The following is a 17,436-nucleotide window of genomic DNA, read 5'->3' as shown; positions in this document are numbered from 1 at the left end:
ACTTCTGCTGTAGGATGAGAATATAAGTGGCATAGAGGGGAAAGGGGGCATCTTTTAGGGAAGGGGGGCATGAGGACTGTTTTCAGCAACAGAGGGCATCAGAGTTTGCTCAGCAATACACAGTCCACCCTTAGTGAAGCACCAGTGGATGGGGCAGGGGTGAGAGTGGGTGGGAATAATGCAAGGTAGTTTCCATGAAGAGGTGATGAAGGGGGTAGGAAATGGAAGCAATGAGATAGAATGTGTGATCTCATTACCTGAATCCTTCCAGGTAATGCAGTGATTCAAGGACCCCTAGCTCTTAGGGAAGGATCAGGGAAGGGTAGAAAAACTCTTCTGGGCCTGTATCTGGGCTCCCCGTTTCCTATTACTCAGATCTCCCAAAGATTGAGGTGTCCCAAGGAGACCTGGGTCAGTGGAAAGAAGCCCGCTGCAATAACACCTTCTTGGTGGACAGGAGTATTGTGTCTCAGACTCTCTTGGGTGTCACACAGTGAGACCCGGACGTCAGGGCGGGGTGAGGTTGGGGGGAATTAAACTCAGGGGGTTGGGTAACGGTTCTGCAACCTCTTCTCCCTCTGAGTACTTACTTGCACAAGCGGAGCCCGCGGAAGGCGGAGTGGAGAGCTCAGCCGGGGCGGGGACAACACAGGTGGTGGGAGGGCTGGGGCGGGACGAAGCACTGCGGACTCGAGCTTGGTGCTTCAAGACGCAGGCTGCAACAGTTCGGTGTGAATAGAGCTGAGTGGATTGCCGCGGATTGAGGTGAGGACCTGTTGCCTCTACTCCCTTGCCCCCGATCTCTCTCTCTTTCTCCGTTTCAAGAGTTCTCGACCACCCTAGATCTCTTTCATGGGCTCCTTCTTTCTAAGATCTCAAACTGTGATCTCAGGAGCGAGGCGCCCCTCTCCACCTCCTGCAAGTTCTTCTCTCCCGCCCCCCGACAGTTGACCCGCCCCTCCTTTCTCAAGACCGGACTCTGCCCTCTCCTCGCCCTCTCTCATGCCTCTGTTTTCCCGGCCCCGCCCTCCCCCCACCATTGGCAATCTTGCCCCTATTCTGACCACTTGGTTTCCAATCCTGTGCCAGGCAAGGGACTGAGTCACAAGGGAGAAGGGGAACTTGAGTCAATGTCCAGCAATCTCGACTGGGGGTGGTTACCCATGGCATGGGGACTAAAAGTGGGGTAGGGGAGAGTAGAGACAAAGGGAGGAATAGGAATGGGACAAAAACCAGAGATAAAGCCTGAGGAATTCACAGAGGCCACAGGCAGGAAGGAAAGTGTTCATTTCATTTGAGTGTTCGTCTGGGATGTATGTGCCAAATGGGATGAGGGGAGAGATCCCACGGATTCCTACGCAGAGAGGGTAGTGGGACTGATAAAGTCAACCCCACCATCACCCACCACTTTCTTTCTGTCCCTGGCCCAGCCCTGACATGTCCGAGTTCTCTGCCCAGCCTGGCTGGGGCAGGATGTGGGGGCGGCCCTTTGGTGAAGGGACAGGAAGGAAGTCTGAGTGGAGACAATAGGTGGAAAGGGAGGAGGAACTGGAAACTGGACAGCAGTGTTTTGGGTTAGAGCTGCAGAGACCTGTGGGAATGGTCTCTTCCATTCCTGCCTCCTCCTGATTGAGACTAGGCTGATGACTCCCCGTTCTACCCCACCCTGATTATGTTCACCCTTCCCCTTCCTCTCCCCTGGTTCCAGGCTGCTGCTCTTGGACCAGCTACCTCATCTCGTGGCCCTCAGTGACCCCAGCCCCCTCCTGTGACCTTGGTCCCTTTCCTCACTCCACAGTGGCTTTCTAGGGTTCTAGGTATCTGCTTTCTCAGTGACTCTGTGGTGTAATGGAAAGAACACTGAACCGTGAGTCAAAGAAACCTGGGTTCTGGCTCTGGCTCTGCCACCTATTGGATATGTGATCTTGGGCAAGTCACTTAATCTCTTTGGGCCTTCCTCTCCTCATTTGTAAAACAAGGGGTTTGGGCCAGATCTCTGAAGTCCCTTCAAGCTTTGATAATCTATAAGCTCAGCATCTCCACATTCTGTGTGTCTACATCCCTGTAGCTTTGCCTGATTGTGGTTGGGGGAGGCTTGTGGGGTTTGGATTAGGCCTTCTCTGCCCCAAAGCTAAGCGGGATATGTGAAACTTAGCTTAAGCTCTGTCCACCATCCCCACCTCCACTCTCTCTTTTCCAGGCAATGGCCTGAACCCTCATGGAGTCACCCAGGGACCTGGACATTGAGGTCTGGCTGGCAGGAGTACATCTGGAACGGTACGCAGATACATTCCGGAGGCACGGTGTGTCCACTGCGGCTGCTGCCCAAAGCCTGGGCCACGAGGAACTTCGTCGAATGGGCATCCGGGCCACAGGTCATCGAAAACGAATTCTTCGCCTGCTTCAGGGGGCCACTGTGGAGGTCCCTACAGACACCCCACTGGACACTGCCATGGATCATCCCCCAAGCCCAGATCCTCAAGTGCTTCCCACCAAACCAGTGCCCAAACCAAGGACTGTGTTTACTTTTTTCAGCACCATCCCTGCTGAATCAGTCCCACCTCCCTTGTTGAACCATCCTATGGAGACCTCTTCAGTGACTCAGGGAGAGGATACTAGTCTAATAGCCCAAGATGAGGGGAGCATGATCCCCAGGGGTTCAGAGCAGCCAGTGAGCCAAGAGCCTTCCCTAAGCACCCCTCAGTCCCCTTTTTCCCCCTCCCTCACTTTGGATCAGCCTCCTGTCTTGGACAGGATGACCATGATGCCCAATGATATCTACTTCGGGCTAGACCTTGGAAGGGGAGCACAACCAAGGGCTCAGGAAATGTGAGTGGGTTAGCAATGAACTGGGGAAGGGACCAGAAGATCTGGAATTCAGTAGGGGAGGGAGAAATAAGGGAGAGGGTGAGAAGGCAAAGCACTCTGTCTTTCTTATCTGCCTCTTTCCTCCTTGTGTTACAAGTTCCTTTCTGTCCTCAGGACTACAGACTGCTCCCTGGTAGATCCTCCTACTCCCATCCCTACTTCCAGACCTACAGGAGGCACAGGTCAGTAGAGGACCATAAAGAGGGTGAGGGGAGGGAATGGTAGGATTATTAGAGGTGGGGGTTCACTATAGGCATCTTACCATTTGACTTGTCTCCCCATCCCTATTTCACCAAACTCCAGTGCATATCATGGACCCCAGCAGCCTGTACTATGGTGTTCAGCCTGTTTCAATCCCTGGAACTCCCAAAGGAAGGAAGACAAGGAGTGTCAGTCAGTCAGCAAGTGAACCCAGGTAGGTGCTTTGGGGAGGATCACAAAAGGTAAGATATAGAGGAGACATGGAGAGGAATATTGTGGAGAGATTTAGAAGACTCATAAAGGAAAAGATTTTAGAACAGGTAATGATGGAGAGGAACATAGCAGTCATGAGAAGAGATGGTATGAGTTGAGTCATCTGGTTCACATCTCTCCTCTACTTTTTCTAGGCCAAGCAACCATGAACCAGAAGGGGGAGAGGATTGTGGCTATGCCAGTCTGGAGCTGCCTGGGGACTCTGCCCACTTGATGCCCATTGTGGATTCTGAAGAGCCGGGCGATGATCTTATCTCCCCCTATGCCAGCTTCACCTCGCTAGCTGATCCCCCCACACCCCTGCTCAGTGGCTGGTTGGACAAGCTCTCACCTCAGGGGTGTGATTGGAAGGGGTTGATGTGGGGGACTTTGGAAAGAAAAAAAACAGGGAGGAGTGTGAGAAGGGGAGGGAAGCCATAGGAGGGGTGAAGTAGGAGCTAGGAAGAGTGGATGGAAGGTGTTGGTGTTAATAAAATAACCTGGGAAGGAGGCAGTCTATCCCTCTAACCCTAAGAGACCCTCCGCTTTCCCTTCATTAGAGAGTACCTTCCTGCTGCCTACCTTGGGCCCTGGAAGACTGATTCCTCCCTTCTCCCTTCCCCCAGGAATTATGTCTTTCAGAGGCGCTTTGTCAGGTTCAATGGAAAGAAGCTGATGTATTATGGAAGTGACAAGGTGGGTTTGCATGTACATGGAGGGTGGGAATAGAGTACAAGGAGGCTAGGAAGGTCAAGGAGGAATGCCAGGTTATTAAGGAATCTGAAATTTGGGAGGGAATGTGAGAGGAAGGAAATGAGGGCCTTAAGAAGAAATAGGGTGAGGAGAGGAGTCTTCCTGGGGTGGCAAGACCAACCTGCTATAGTCGCTGAGTGTAAGTTAATGCTGCTCTCTCCCCAGGACACATTCCCTAAGGGGGTTATCCCACTGACTGTCATTGAGATGGTTCGAAGCTGCAAGGATTGCAAGTTCCAAGTCATCACTAGCCAAAGGGTGTTTGTGTTTAGAGCTGAGAACGAAGGTGAGAGGAGGGGCAGCCTGGGGTAGGAGGCCAATAGGCAGACTCATTGCCATCCAAGTCCCTTCAATCCAAAAAGCATTTATTAAAGATACACCATGTGCAAGGTGAGAAGCAGCATGGCAGAGTGAAGGGCTGGCCCTGTCATGAAGACTTGGGTACAAGTCCTGCCTCTGACAGGCTGTGTGATCATGAGCAAGTGATGAACCTCTAAGTGCTCCAGGAAATTCTGTGACTGTAAGTTGCAGATGATTTGTTGACTTTCATCTGTGGAGAGCATTTCCACACCTAGAGTTCCATACATTTATGAAATCCCTGGTCTGACCAAAAAAAAGTGTGCGAATCACAGTGCTAGGTATTTATGATACAAAGACAAAAACGAAAAACAGCCTCCAAAGAACAGACTTCAAAGAACTTCTGTTTTACTGATCATTGTGGCATGTAAACATAAGTAAATATAAGATAATATGAGAAAGGAAACAGCAATAACAAGTAAGAAAGGAAACAGCAGTAACAAGTAAGGGTATCAGGAAGTGCACTAGATGGCCTGAGACTTGATGGGAGATAGGATTTCCCGAGGGGGAGGTGAGAAGAGACAGCATTCCAGGCATGAGGACAGCCTGGACAAAGGAATGGTTGGAAATGGGAAATGGTATGTCAAATGAGAGGAACAAGAACATAGGACACTTTGGATAGAACATAGACTATGCGAAGCAGAGTAATACAAAGTAAATTTGGAGAGATAATCTGGAACCAGATTGTGAAGGGCTTTAAATGACAAAGTGAGGAGTCTGTATTTTATTCTAGAGGCAATAGGGAAACATAGGCAATTCTTGAGCTAGGAAGTGACAGAATTATGCCTGAGAAATATTATTTTGGGAGCTGTGTGGAGGATGGATTGCAAAGGTTAGAAACAGATTGCAGGGAGGAGACTTCTTGCAATAGTCCTGCCCAGAGGTGATGAGGAATTGAACTAGGGTGGTGGCACAGATATGAAAGATACTGTCATAGTAGAATTGACAAGATGTAGCCACTGACTGTGGGCAGGGGAGTGATTAGGAAGAGGGAAAGGTTGAGGATAAGTTATGAACCTGGGTGACTGAAAGGGTGGTGATACACTCAAAAGAAGCAGAAAAATTTGGGGGAGGAACAAGTATAGAAAGAAACAATGAATTCTATTGTGGCCATGTTGAGTTTGGGGTGCCTTGGAACTCTCAGTTGGAGATGTCCATACATTGCTTCAAAGTGCCCTCCTGGAGAGTAGTCACGTCAGCCACAAGCCCAGCCCCACTGTTCTCCTGGACATTATCTGCATACTCCTCACTATGATTCTCCAATACTCCAATACTCATCCCCATTTGCCTTCAGTTCAGAGGGACAACTGGTGCTCCACATTGCAGTCTCGACTGAAGGAGCAACGGCTTGTAGGCAACCCCCGGCCTCCTCATCCACCACGGCCCCTCCGCACAGGGATCCTAGAGCTTCGGGGACACAAAGCTAAAGTGTTTGCAGCTCTGAGCCCTGGGGAGCTAGGACTGTACAAGAGTGAGCAGGTAAAGGGGAACGATGTAGCATAAGAGATGGGATGGGACCCCAGGTGGTACAGGCTGGATGGGGCCCTTAAGGAGGGCACTGTCCTCCAGCTCCCGACCTCTAGATGGATCCCTAATACTTCTTCCTCAACTCTCCACCTCTTCAGTCCTTTTCTCTGGGCATTGGAATTTGTTTCATTGAGCTTCGAGGCTGCAGTGTCCGGGAGACCAAGAATCGAAGCTTTGACCTTCTCACACCCCATCGATGCTTCAGGTGGGAAGAAAGGGGTTGAATCTAGGATGGGACTTTCAGATGGGGTGTAGAAGCTGGGATTCAGGGAGTCTTTGGCCTTCCAAGTAACTCAGAAATTAGACTTCCTGGTGAAAAGACTTAGGGAATTAGTGAGAGGGGTCAGTATCATGTTAGAAGAGTGTCTAAGGGGGCTTACAGATTCTCAGAATTAGAGGGGGCCTCAAAAACTATATAGTCCAATCCCTATTTGTATGAGCATCCTAAGACATATCCAACAGGTAACTATCCAGTCTGTATTTGAAAGCTTTTTAGTGAGGGAGAGCCTTACCTCTAAGGATGACCTCCAAGGTCATCTACTCCTTTTGGATAGCTCATGATGAAATTACTGATAGCTGCTTCCAGAGAGCCAGTGGAAGCAAGACGGTCTGAGGATGGATCTGTAGGAAGGTACAAGGTGGGTCCTGATGAGCTGGCTCAAATATATCCTCCAGCTTCACAGCAGAGTCAGCCTGTACTCGCCAGGTCTGGGCATCTGCCCTGCAAGAGGCCATTACAGAGACTCTGTCTGACTATGAGGTGGCTGAAAAAATCTGGTCCAACCGAGCAAACCGACACTGCGCAGACTGCGGAGCAGCTCGTCCTGACTGGGCCTCAATCAACCTAGGAGTGGTCATCTGCAAGCATTGTGCAGGTGGGGAATTCTGGGCCCAAGAATAGAAAGACTGAGAGGGCAAGGCAGAAGTAGCAAGGGGATGGCTCTGTGGAGGGGAGGGCAGTAGAGTCTCTCGCTCTAAGACTGGTAGTGTTCAAACCAGCTGCTTTCCAATAGGACAACATCGGGCTTTGGGCTCTGGGGTGTCTAAGGTTCAGAGTCTGAAACTGGATACAAGCATCTGGAGCAATGAGATTGTGCAGGTAAAGGCAACTGGTGAAAAAGTTGAAAGCAGAGGTGGTTAACAGAAGATGTTGGGTGGCCCAAGGCAGAGCAGGGGTGGGGGGAGGTGTCTGAAAAACCAAAAAGGACTTGGGGTATCCTAGGGAGCTGGAGATCTGAGAAAACACCAGTCACCACAGCCCCTTTGATCACCTTCTCATTTGTCAGCTTTTCCTCATCCTGGGCAATGATGGAGCCAACCGATTCTGGATAAAGGGACTGCCTCCGGGAGGAGGGCTTCATCCAGATACTCCCCCTGGCCCCCGTGGGGACTTCATCTCCCGCAAATATCGACTTGGCCTCTTTCGGACACCGCATCCTCAGTACCCTGATCACAGTCAGCTGCTGCAGGTGGGAAGGGCAGGGAGGATGGAAAGGGTCAATTTGAGGAGGGTGGTTTGGGGCTGTCCCTTAGACTCTCTGGGTTTGAGAGGGGGTGATAGCTACAGTGGGAAGGCATTGATGGCTGCTCCCTCCTTCACCCAGGCACTGTGTACAGCTGTGATGGGACCCAACTTGTTGAAAACCATGATTCAGCTCTTCTCATATGAGGAACCTTGCTCTGAAGGCAGTTTCTCTAATCTCCTCCCCCTAGGTAATCCCTTTCTAATCTACCTCCAGCCCTCTAGGTCAAAGCCCCTTGCCTTTCTCTAGTCTTGACATATCCTCCCAACCCCTCCCCCCCAGGACCTCATCTAAATTCCCTCAGCCCTAGATCCTTCCTTTATAATCCCATTGGGTCCCTCCCTACCACAGGAAAATTTAGAGTTTAAATAATGGTCAGTTTTATATTGGCTTCATCCATGCAAAGCTGAGGGTGGGACGGGGCTTGAGGGACAAGTAAATGGGATCTGCCACCCCACCAACCCCACCTCACAGTCTACCCTCCATCCCAGACTTCAGTTGGGTGGGTGGGAAACTGAAGACTCTGGGACATGCTCTGGTTATGATTGGAGCTAGGCTAATTTGGGCTCACACTGTCTGCACTGATCTCTCGGCCTAATCTCTCCCCCGACCCTTTCCAATGTCATCTTTCAGACTCATCCCCTGGTGTATACAATGAAGTCCTAGTGCCTGCTGCACTAAGTGGCTTTTTGTACTGCAGCCCGGTCAGCAGCAAACCTGGACCTCCACCCCACCGCCGGGGCAGGGATGGTGAGGAAGGGGAACCTTGGCAGAAGAGTTGGGGGGAGAGCAGAAGTGGTTCTGGAGGTGGGATTGGGGCTTGTGAACATTTAATGCTGATGGGGAAGGGTCTGTACTGGGAAAGCTTATAAAGAAATGTTTAGAATGGATGGTGCTCCCCCCCACTTTTGCAGCACCCCCCAGGCTGTGGTGTGTGTTGGGTGCAGCCCTGGAGATGTTTTCCTCAGAGAGCAGCCCAGAGTCAATCAGTCTGATCCAGCCTCAGGATGTGGTGTGTCTGGGGGTAAGCCCCCCACCAATTGATCCAGGGGACCTTGACAGGTAGCCCTCAAAGTCCTTTCATAGTCTTTTCTTCCTATCCCCCTTATCTTATAGCTCCTTCCTCTTCTCTGTAATTCTCCCTGCCTCATTCCCCCAACTCTATGCCCCTAGGTTCCCATTCTCCTTTGAACTCATTCTGACTGGAGAAAGGGTCCAATACTTTGGGGCTGATGGAGCTGATAGTCTGGAGGCCTGGACCAGAGCAGTGGGCAAGGTGAATCAGAGCTGGGAGTTCCCTTCATGATACACCACTACCTTTCACAAATACCCTTTCCCCACCTTCAGTACCTCATGGACCCACGTGCCTTGGGCTCCCAAGCCCAGGCCTGTGGCATTCCCAAAGAGGATGTGGTTAAGTCCCACCAACACCCCCACAATAGCATCCCCTCTACCTCTATCTCTATTCTCACATAAACTAATTGATTTCTTTCCATTTTGATCTTTCTCTCCTTTGATTTTTCTTCACCTCTCCCTGTACTTCTCTGTCTCTCCCATCTTTCCTCTTTTATCTTTTCCCTCATCTCTCCATGATTCACCTGATGTCTTATTTTATGTCTTCTCTCTGTTTCTACTTTCCTTCTACCTACAGTGGTTCTCCCCACTAAGCTGTCACCAGCTCCTGGGCCCTGGCCTGCTGAGGCTAGGCCGTTTACGGTTGCGGTCCCCCTCTCAGACTGCAACGACCCAAGGCCTCTGGCTGTCTGCCTTTGGCCTCCTCCGAGGTGATCACCTATTCCTGTGCCCAGCACCAGGCCCTGGCTCCCCAGCCCCTGAGGACACTGTGCACCTTCGAAGACTTCAGGAGATCAGTGAGCTAGTGTGGACAGTGTGGACAGGGAGGGAGGAACTGGGGGGAGGAGGGAATAGAGGAAATTCCCTAATCTCTCCTTTGAGGGAGGTCATAAGCGGTCTCTCCTCAGGCTTCTCCCTGCCCCTTCTAGGTGTAGTATCTTCAAGCGACAGCCCTGATAAGAAAGACCATCTAGTCCTGGTGGAAACAGCAAGGTAAGAGCCCTCGAAGGAGTTGATCCTGACTATCCCACCCCCAGCACTGGCTGCCCCTCTCCAGCGCTCTGGCCGCATCTTGTGGCCTTGCTCTCTCTCTGTGCACTCTGCCTCCTCTTCAGCTCTGGAGCCGGACCAGACTGAGGTATTCCTGCCCTCTGCTGGTAGCTGGAGGACTCGAGTCTAAAAATGAGCTGTCCAAAAATGGGTGGGCCTGTCAAAGGAAACTGTCACTTCCTCATTACTGGAGTTTATGTTACAGTAGACACTGAATTACTATTTCTCAAGGATATCATTTGGAGAGGGGCTCTTGCTCAGTATAGATGGGCACCGAAGCCCCTTCCCACCATAAGATCTTAAAATTCTTTGGCAACTTAGCTCAGTAGTGTCACACTGCCCCAGTCATGCCATACCTGTTCCTCTTCATCTGGCTCTGACCCAAGTCTCCTTGGGTCTCAGGACCCTGTATCTACAGGGGGAGGGGCGTATAGACTTTGCTGGCTGGAGCACTGCCATTGGAGGAGCAGCTGGTGGGGGGGGCACAGCGCTGCAAGGTCAGCAGATGAGTCGAGGAGACATTCCCATCATCGTGGATGCCTGCATCAGCTTTGTCACTCAACATGGTGAGGAGGGACAGAGGGGAACAAGAGACAGCACAGCACAGTTCTATAGAACTGAGGGGGGAAGCGTCCCTGGCAACTAGACTCTGTTAACTTCATGCAGTGCCATGAGGAAGAGAGCACTATCTGAGGGGCATGGTAGATTAAGGGCAGGTACTGGGCAGGCAGAGGATAGAAGGTAGTTGAGGAATGAAGACTAGCAACTTTGAGATATGAGAAAAAATGGAGGGTGACAAGGTGCAATGGACTATGATGGGCGGTGTCTGTAGGTCTACGTTTGGAGGGTGTGTATAGGAAGGGGGGTGCTCGGGCACGAAGTCTCCGGCTCTTGGCTGAGTTCCGGCAGGATGCACGGTCAGTGAAGCTCCGACCAGGAGAGCACTTTGTGGAAGATGTAACGGACACACTCAAACGCTTCTTCCGGGAGTTGGATGACCCTGTTACTTCCGCACGCTTGTTACCCCACTGGAGGGAGGCTGCAGGTAACTCCAAAGACCTAAGACTTTGCACAAGCAATTTGAACCTTTTCAGGTTCCTCCCTCTTCTCATTAATCCCTCAGCTTCTCCATCTGAAGATGGGGGTGGGGAGGTCATCCAAGCATATAACTAGGAGATGAACCTTATTCATCCTTAGTTGTATCAGAGCCCTGGAATAGAGGAGTTTACGCTCTGGAGTGCCCCAACCCTATCTCTACCTTAACTAAGCCTGTACCTCTAACCCTACCCTATGTCTTCCAACCTTTACCCTCCCTAATCCTTATCCTATTCCTGTTTTCAGAGTTACCCCAGAAGTCTCAGCGGCTAGAGCGGTACAAGGAGGTGATTGGATGCCTGCCCAAGGTCAACCACAGGACGCTGTCCACCCTCATTGGTCACCTCTACCGGTCAGTCTAGGCCAGAGGTTCCCAAATTTATTTGGCCTACTGTCCCCTTTTTAAAAAAATTACTTAGTGTCCTCCTGGAAATCTACTTTCTTTAACCCTTTAATACTTTTTTAAAAAATTTGCATTATTTCAAAAAAATATAAAATATATTTTTTAAAAAAGATGCATCTTAAATTTAATAATTTATTGTAAATTTGTGGGTTTTTTTTCCCTGCATTGAAATTTTGATGATGCAACCATATAGTATTGTATTGTAAACAAGCCATTGCACACACATACATATTCCTGCATGCTGGATTTCCTGACAATGCCAGACATGCTCACTTGCCAACACTTGCTTGTTAAGACCTGTTGGTGGACTTGACCACTAATGGGTTATAACTTGCATTTTTGTTTATTTGGAAAATAATGTAATCACTATGATTTTAACTCTGTTACATAACAGATGAAACATATATGAACGGTTTTTCAAAATTCTTTTCTTTCCCTGTGCTTCCACTGTCCCCTTATTTTTATTCAGTGCCCCCAATTAAACCTGAGGCTACCACCCCACAGGGGGCAGTATTCCCCACTTTGGGAATTAATGGCAGCCCAATGTTCCCTCATCTCCCAGGCTGACCTTGCAATGTTTTTAACTCATTGCCCATAATAGTCTCCTAAAGGACTCCTGCCAATTGGACCATGTTAGTGACCACATTCCATGACTTCCATGCCTCTCTCTCAGGGTGCAGAAATGTGCAACTCTTAACCAGATGTGTACTCGGAACCTGGCCCTTTTATTTGCACCAAGTGTGTTCCAGACAGATGGGCGAGGAGAGCATGAGGTTCGGGTGCTGCAGGAACTCATTGACAACTACATATCTGTCTTTGATGTAAGGCCCTTCCCAGCTCCAGTGACTCTTTAATCTATTGACATTGCACATCCTCAGTCTCAGTGCCTTTCAATTCTTCTCTCCTTCACCAGCCCTCACCATCAACAGCCTGAACTCCCCTACATTAGGGGCCATCTCTTCTCCCTCCCTGAGTCCTGTAACCCTTCCTCCCAGGACCTCACCTCTATGACCATGCTGTTGTGACTGTGTCACTCTGCCCTTGTTTCTTTTTCTATTTATATGTTTTATTGAGGCCTTTTGGTTTTATGTCATAGGTATTTCCAGATACTTCTCCTTTCCCCCATCCTACCCCAATGGCCTTTTATTGTGACCAAAAAAAAAAGAAGCAGTTATGAAAAACCAAATTGCAAAGTAACTACTTCTGACAGTGTATACAACATTCTCAACCAGTAGTTCTCCACTCCTTAAATGAAAGGAGGGATGTACATTTCATCTTTTCTGATAGTCTCCTCATTTCTGCCACTCTCACCCCACTGACCCTCAAGTGCTGATCTCTGACCCTTCTCACCCTACATAAGAAGAACATTCTGATTTTCTCCAGGGCTTCTAGGTGGAAAGGTAGGCAGCTAGGTGGTACAAAGGGTAGTAGAACCCTGGACCTGGAGTCAGGAAGACTTGAGTTCAAATCTAGTTACAGACACTTTAAAGCTATGTGACTCTGGACAAGTCACTTAACCCGTCTGCCTCAGTTTCCTCGAATGCAAAATGAGCATCATAATAGCATCTACCACCCAGGGTTGTTGTGAGGATCAAGTGAGATAACATTTGTAAAGTATTTTGCAGACTTGAAGTGCAATATAAATGCTAGCTATTGTCAGTATTATTTCACCACCCAGACGCTTTATTCGGTTTCTTTATGCTCCCATAGCTCCCCAGTGCTCCTCAGTGTCTCTTACTCTCTCACAGATCGACTCAGACCAAGCGGCTCAGATTGACCTGGAAGTCAGTCTCATAACTACCTGGAAGGATGTGCAGGTAAGTAGGCCTAGATGCTCATTTATAGCACCGGGGAGCATCAAGGGCAGACCCATCAGGAGACTCCTCCAAAGTTCCCCTCTGGATCCCTTCCCTGTTTTCCTAGAATCTTAAGATGTAGAGTTCCTGCCTTTCGTTTAATTTTGTGACTCATGCCTCACCCCAGTCACTATCCTACTCTCACCCTCCAATCTATAAAGGCTTCAAGAGATTCTAAATGTACCCAACTAATTCTCTGGTCCCCATCCCAAGCATAAGGAGGGGCCTGGAGGAAACTAAAGCAATATGTCTTAAGTATGGCCAGTAATCTGAAGCAGCAAGAGTGGGCCTCTGAGACTGACCATTTACCCACACCTGCTTCTCTACTCTTCCATTGACTGCTTCCTTCCTGACATCCCCACCACAACCCAAAGTTGTCACAAGCTGGAGATATCATCATGGAAGTTTACTTGGAACAGCAGCTACCAGACAACTGTGTCACCCTGAAGGTCAGTCTTGGGAGGGCTGGAGAGGAAACAAGAGGATGGAGGAAGGGTGAAGGGAGCCTGAGAGCTGTAGCCCTGGCCCCTGCTATCTTTCTTGGGCCTCAGGTTTCCCCAACACTGACTGCTGAGGAGCTGACAAATCAGGTACTAGAGATGAGGGGAACAACAGCTGGCACAGACCTGTGGCTGACATTTGAGATTCGAGAGCATGGCGAGCTTGGTGAGTCAGGCTCTGATGAGCACTGGCCATGGGTGGGAGTGTATTCCAGGTTACGAGCTCCTCTAAGCTCTTTGCTTCCCCTTCCAGAGCGGCCCCTGCACCCAAAAGAGCGGGTCCTCGAACAGGCTCTGCAATGGTGCCAGCTCCCTGAACCAGGTTCTGCTTCCCTGTTGCTGCGCAGGGTCTCCCTAGCCCAGGCCAGCTGCCTCTTCACAGGTGAGGCCAGCCCCCGCAAGCTCTTGCTTCCCCCAATACTACTTGTGGCCTCTCCCTAACTAGACATAAAGTATGTAGCCCATCCACAGAGCACTGAACCACTTATCCTTGGATTATCCCACTCTCCCCAATTTCCTTGGTCCATCACTTGCCCATCTATGCCCAGGTGTGCGTCGGGAGAGTCCTCGGGTGGGCCTGCTTCGGTGCCGGGAAGAGCCTCCCAAGTTGCTAGGAAGTCGTTTTCAGGAAAGGTTCTTCCTGCTTCGGGGGCGCTGCCTATTGCTGCTCAAGGAGAAAAGGGTGAGTACCCTGGGACATGTCATCTTCAGATCCCCATAGCCCCATTCCAGAGGTGATCCTGAGAAGCCCCTGAGATGATTCTACAGTCTTCCCTACCCTTCCCTTACCATCCCAGAGGCCCTAGGGCTGTGGGCTTGGAATTGGCAAGGTCACCTTGGCCAGAGAGGAGGTGAACCTGGTTACTGGTAATTTTGTTGTCCTCATGACCTTGCCGACCCTGATTTCTCATTGACTGAATGACCTCCCTGACCTTGTCTCCAGAGTGCCAAGCCAGAGCGAGAATGGTCTTTGGATGGTGCAAAAGTTTATCTAGGAATCCGCCCAAAACTAAAGCCACCAACACCGTGAGTCACCTGAAGCCATTGTCTTCTCTCCCATTCATACATTCACATCTCAGTTCATCCCTCTTCTTTCTCCTCATCATTGCTCTCCCTTGCTTCCTAGATGGGGATTTACACTGATCCTGGAGAAGCTTCAGCTGTGAGTATCACCATCCATTCCAAGGCTTCCTTCCAGTTTTTTCCCTCTTGCTCTACCTGCCCCCCTGCCCCTTCTCTCCCTTATCTCTCTTTTCCTCTTTGACTCTCTCTCACTTCATTACCTTCTTCACTGTGGACTGATGGAGGGTAAAAATGTCTGGCTGCTGCTGCCTACCCCAGTTAAGTGTCTATGTTCAGCCACTTTCACTCTCTCTCTGTCTTTCCTTTTCTCTCTGACCACTCCTCAGCTACTTGTCCTGCACAGATGAGGAGGAGATGTGGGACTGGACAACCAGCATCCTTAAAGCCCAGGTAAATAAGAAGCTGAGGTGAGGAGGAGAGCTTGTGTGCCCCTTACTACTTTTCACACACTCCTTGTGAGCTGGCTCATACCCATTAATACCTCCCATGTCCCCACCCAGCACGATGATCTGCAGCCTGTGGTCCTTCGTCGACATTCTTCTTCCGACCTAGCCCGACAGAAATTTGGCACAATGCCCCTGTTGCCTATTCGAGGTGATGACAGTGGTGCTACCCTGCTCTCTGCCAACCAGACACTGGTATGACCCCTCCCAATCCCTCCCTAACCCAGCTCCCCTCTACCCCAGACAGTCTCATTCTCCCTACCCTTGTTCCTTGGTGACTAAGTTTTGCAGGCTCAAGGTTGGGGTCATCCTACTCACATAGGGACAGGGTTAGGGCAGCATCTCACCCTCCAATGAAGTGATCCTCCATGCCCACTCCCTGCTCAGTGTCTCAATGTTCCTATTCCCCCTGCTCTGCTCTCTGCCTGTTGTTGCTCACTGTGTCTTTCCTACCCCTACTGCCCATGCCAGCGTCGACTGCACAACCGGAGGACACTATCCATGTTTTTTGTGAGTACTGTGCCCCCTTCCCCCAATGCCATGTACCCTCTTGTGTTCCTCTGTGCCCACCCCTGACCTGGGGATTGCTATGTGCTCCTGATGTGCTGAACATTGGTCTCTCTGTGAAGCTGGGGCATGGTTCTGTGGTGGGGAGGGGGAGCTACTGGAGCATTAGACTATGGGGACAGAGGACAGGGACCCTTAGGGGGATAAGAGATATCCCTGGAACCCTAATATTCTACCCACTCCACATCCAGCCCCTGAAGTTGTCTCAGGATTCTGTGGAAGAGCAAGAGGAAGAGGCTGAGGAGCCAGTGTATGAAGAGGTAGGGGCCTTCCCTGAACTGACCAACGACTCTCCACTTCCACTGGACCGAACATCTGAACCACAGGTCCCTAGGGATCCCCCCATCAGCCAGATTGCATTTCCAGAGCAAAGCCAGAGCCTACAGAGTGACTGTCCCCCCCTTTTTAAGTCAAGCTCCATTGGACAAGAGAGGGGGCCTCCAGAACTGCCTCCTGGTCCCCCTTGGAAAACCAGTTTTCAACATCATTTGTCTCTGGAAGATAAATTAGTACAGGAGCTAAACTCACTGATTCTGCGAAAGGGCGAGGCCTCTGCTTCCAGTCTCCCAGCCTCTCAGCCTCCCAGCCCCCCAACATGGACTCCCAACCCCATCAGCCACCAAACTCCTGGACACTCCCCCAAATCTCCCTGTAATTCCCATTCCCCATCTGGCCAGCCCCTTACATGACCCTGAAGCTAGCAACCAGTTCTAGGATGGGGAGGTAGAAGAGCCTGATGCTCAAGAGACAAAGGACCACAAACATTTAATAAGTGTCTACTCTCTGAGGGACTAAGTTAAAGGCTGGAGATACAAAGATAAAAAAGGGATAAAAAGCCCCTGCCTTCAGAGAGCTTATATTCTACAGACTCCAGGCTCTGACCTACCTACAAGAATATTCAAAGCACCTATGGGAACTCCCTCAGCCACAGACCAGGAGAACCCCTCCCTGTCCCTGAAAATCCGGTGTGGCACGGTATAGAGGAAAGGATGAGTCAGGAGACCTGGGCTCCAGTTAGTTCTGGAGACCTTGGACAAGTTCCTTCCCTCTCTGAACCTCGGTTTCCTCATCTGTAAAATAAGGGTGTTTTTCTAAGGTCCCTTCCAGGACTGGCATTCTATGTTCTAAGGCCCCTGGAAGAACCTCTGTGCTCAGTAAGTCTGTTAGGTTGGGGAGATTTGGATGCAGGCAGCCAGGCAGGGTGAGAATTCATTGAATAAACTTTGAAAACAAAACAGCTACATGTTTGCCTTTGCTTCCCCTAAGAAACTGGGATTTAGAGGGTGGAGAAAACTGGGTCGAGGACCTTAAGCTTAAGTTATATACGACTTGGGAGAGTATCAGCTTGAAGAGAGGGTCAGCGCATGATGCCTTGAAAGAAGATAGAGAATTGGGGGAGTTTGACGCGCTTCCTGGTAAAGAGAGAGCACTTCAGGGGAAACAAGTAAGACGTCCCTCCTCCACCTCCAGCGCGCTCCTTATCGCCCAGTATCTCTGAATACCGGGGAGCTCCTACAACATACCTTTGTTTGTCCCTCCTGTCTCTCCCACTCCTGGGCCCCAGGCAGCTCTGTCACCGGGACTGCTCTGGCTTTTCCGGTTCGGTGAGAATTTGGGGAAGTCGAATCCCGGAGCCCCTGAACAGTGGCCTAACCCAGCCCTGGCTGGCCCTGCCTCCACTCTGGGTTCCCCCGAATCAGTCTGTCCCTTCTCTAAAGGCATCGACGTCATCACAACCACTTCCTCTACCTTCCTCTCTCTGCTCCCCCTTTTTCCCCGTCCTGTGATAGTCGTGGTGGCGGAACTACAGTTGCTGATCTGCATGTGTAAATAAATATATTTGCATAAAAGAATACATTGGCTAAAGAGACTAATTATGGGTTG

The 17,436-nt window shown here is 50.3% G+C and overlaps 1 protein-coding gene across 2 annotated transcripts; it reads left to right on the top strand.

The window, feature by feature from the left end:
* Positions 1–691: 691 nt before the first annotated feature.
* Positions 692–16,789, top strand: ARAP3 (ArfGAP with RhoGAP domain, ankyrin repeat and PH domain 3). Of its 2 annotated transcripts, XM_036749565.1 has the most exons (34): positions 694–765; positions 1,709–1,867; positions 2,201–2,829; positions 2,983–3,050; positions 3,172–3,283; positions 3,477–3,680; positions 3,948–4,017; positions 4,240–4,360; positions 5,726–5,910; positions 6,057–6,163; positions 6,634–6,833; positions 6,972–7,057; positions 7,245–7,427; positions 7,563–7,671; positions 8,115–8,231; positions 8,396–8,543; positions 8,655–8,757; positions 9,133–9,352; positions 9,485–9,548; positions 10,008–10,171; positions 10,438–10,650; positions 10,947–11,052; positions 11,777–11,924; positions 12,852–12,920; positions 13,334–13,408; positions 13,511–13,625; positions 13,713–13,841; positions 14,008–14,141; positions 14,403–14,485; positions 14,586–14,621; positions 14,869–14,932; positions 15,043–15,180; positions 15,457–15,495; positions 15,744–16,789. In XM_036749565.1, exons 3-34 carry the CDS (start codon positions 2,219–2,221, stop codon positions 16,239–16,241), a joined length of 4,719 nt encoding a protein of 1,572 aa, XP_036605460.1. In that variant the 5' UTR covers positions 694–765; positions 1,709–1,867; positions 2,201–2,218; the 3' UTR covers positions 16,242–16,789. The 2 variants fall into 2 exon arrangements, with proteins under 2 accessions (XP_036605461.1, XP_036605460.1); XM_036749566.1 differs by lacking the exon at positions 1,709–1,867 and having other exon boundaries at positions 692–765.
* The last annotated feature ends 647 nt before the right edge of the window (positions 16,790–17,436 follow it).

Source organism: Trichosurus vulpecula, chromosome 3 (genome assembly GCF_011100635.1).
Source record: "Trichosurus vulpecula isolate mTriVul1 chromosome 3, mTriVul1.pri, whole genome shotgun sequence".
In the NCBI taxonomy this organism is placed as follows: Eukaryota; Metazoa; Chordata; class Mammalia; order Diprotodontia; family Phalangeridae; genus Trichosurus; species Trichosurus vulpecula.
Note: the sequence above shows the minus strand (reverse complement) of the source record. Positions and strands in the feature narration are given on the sequence as shown.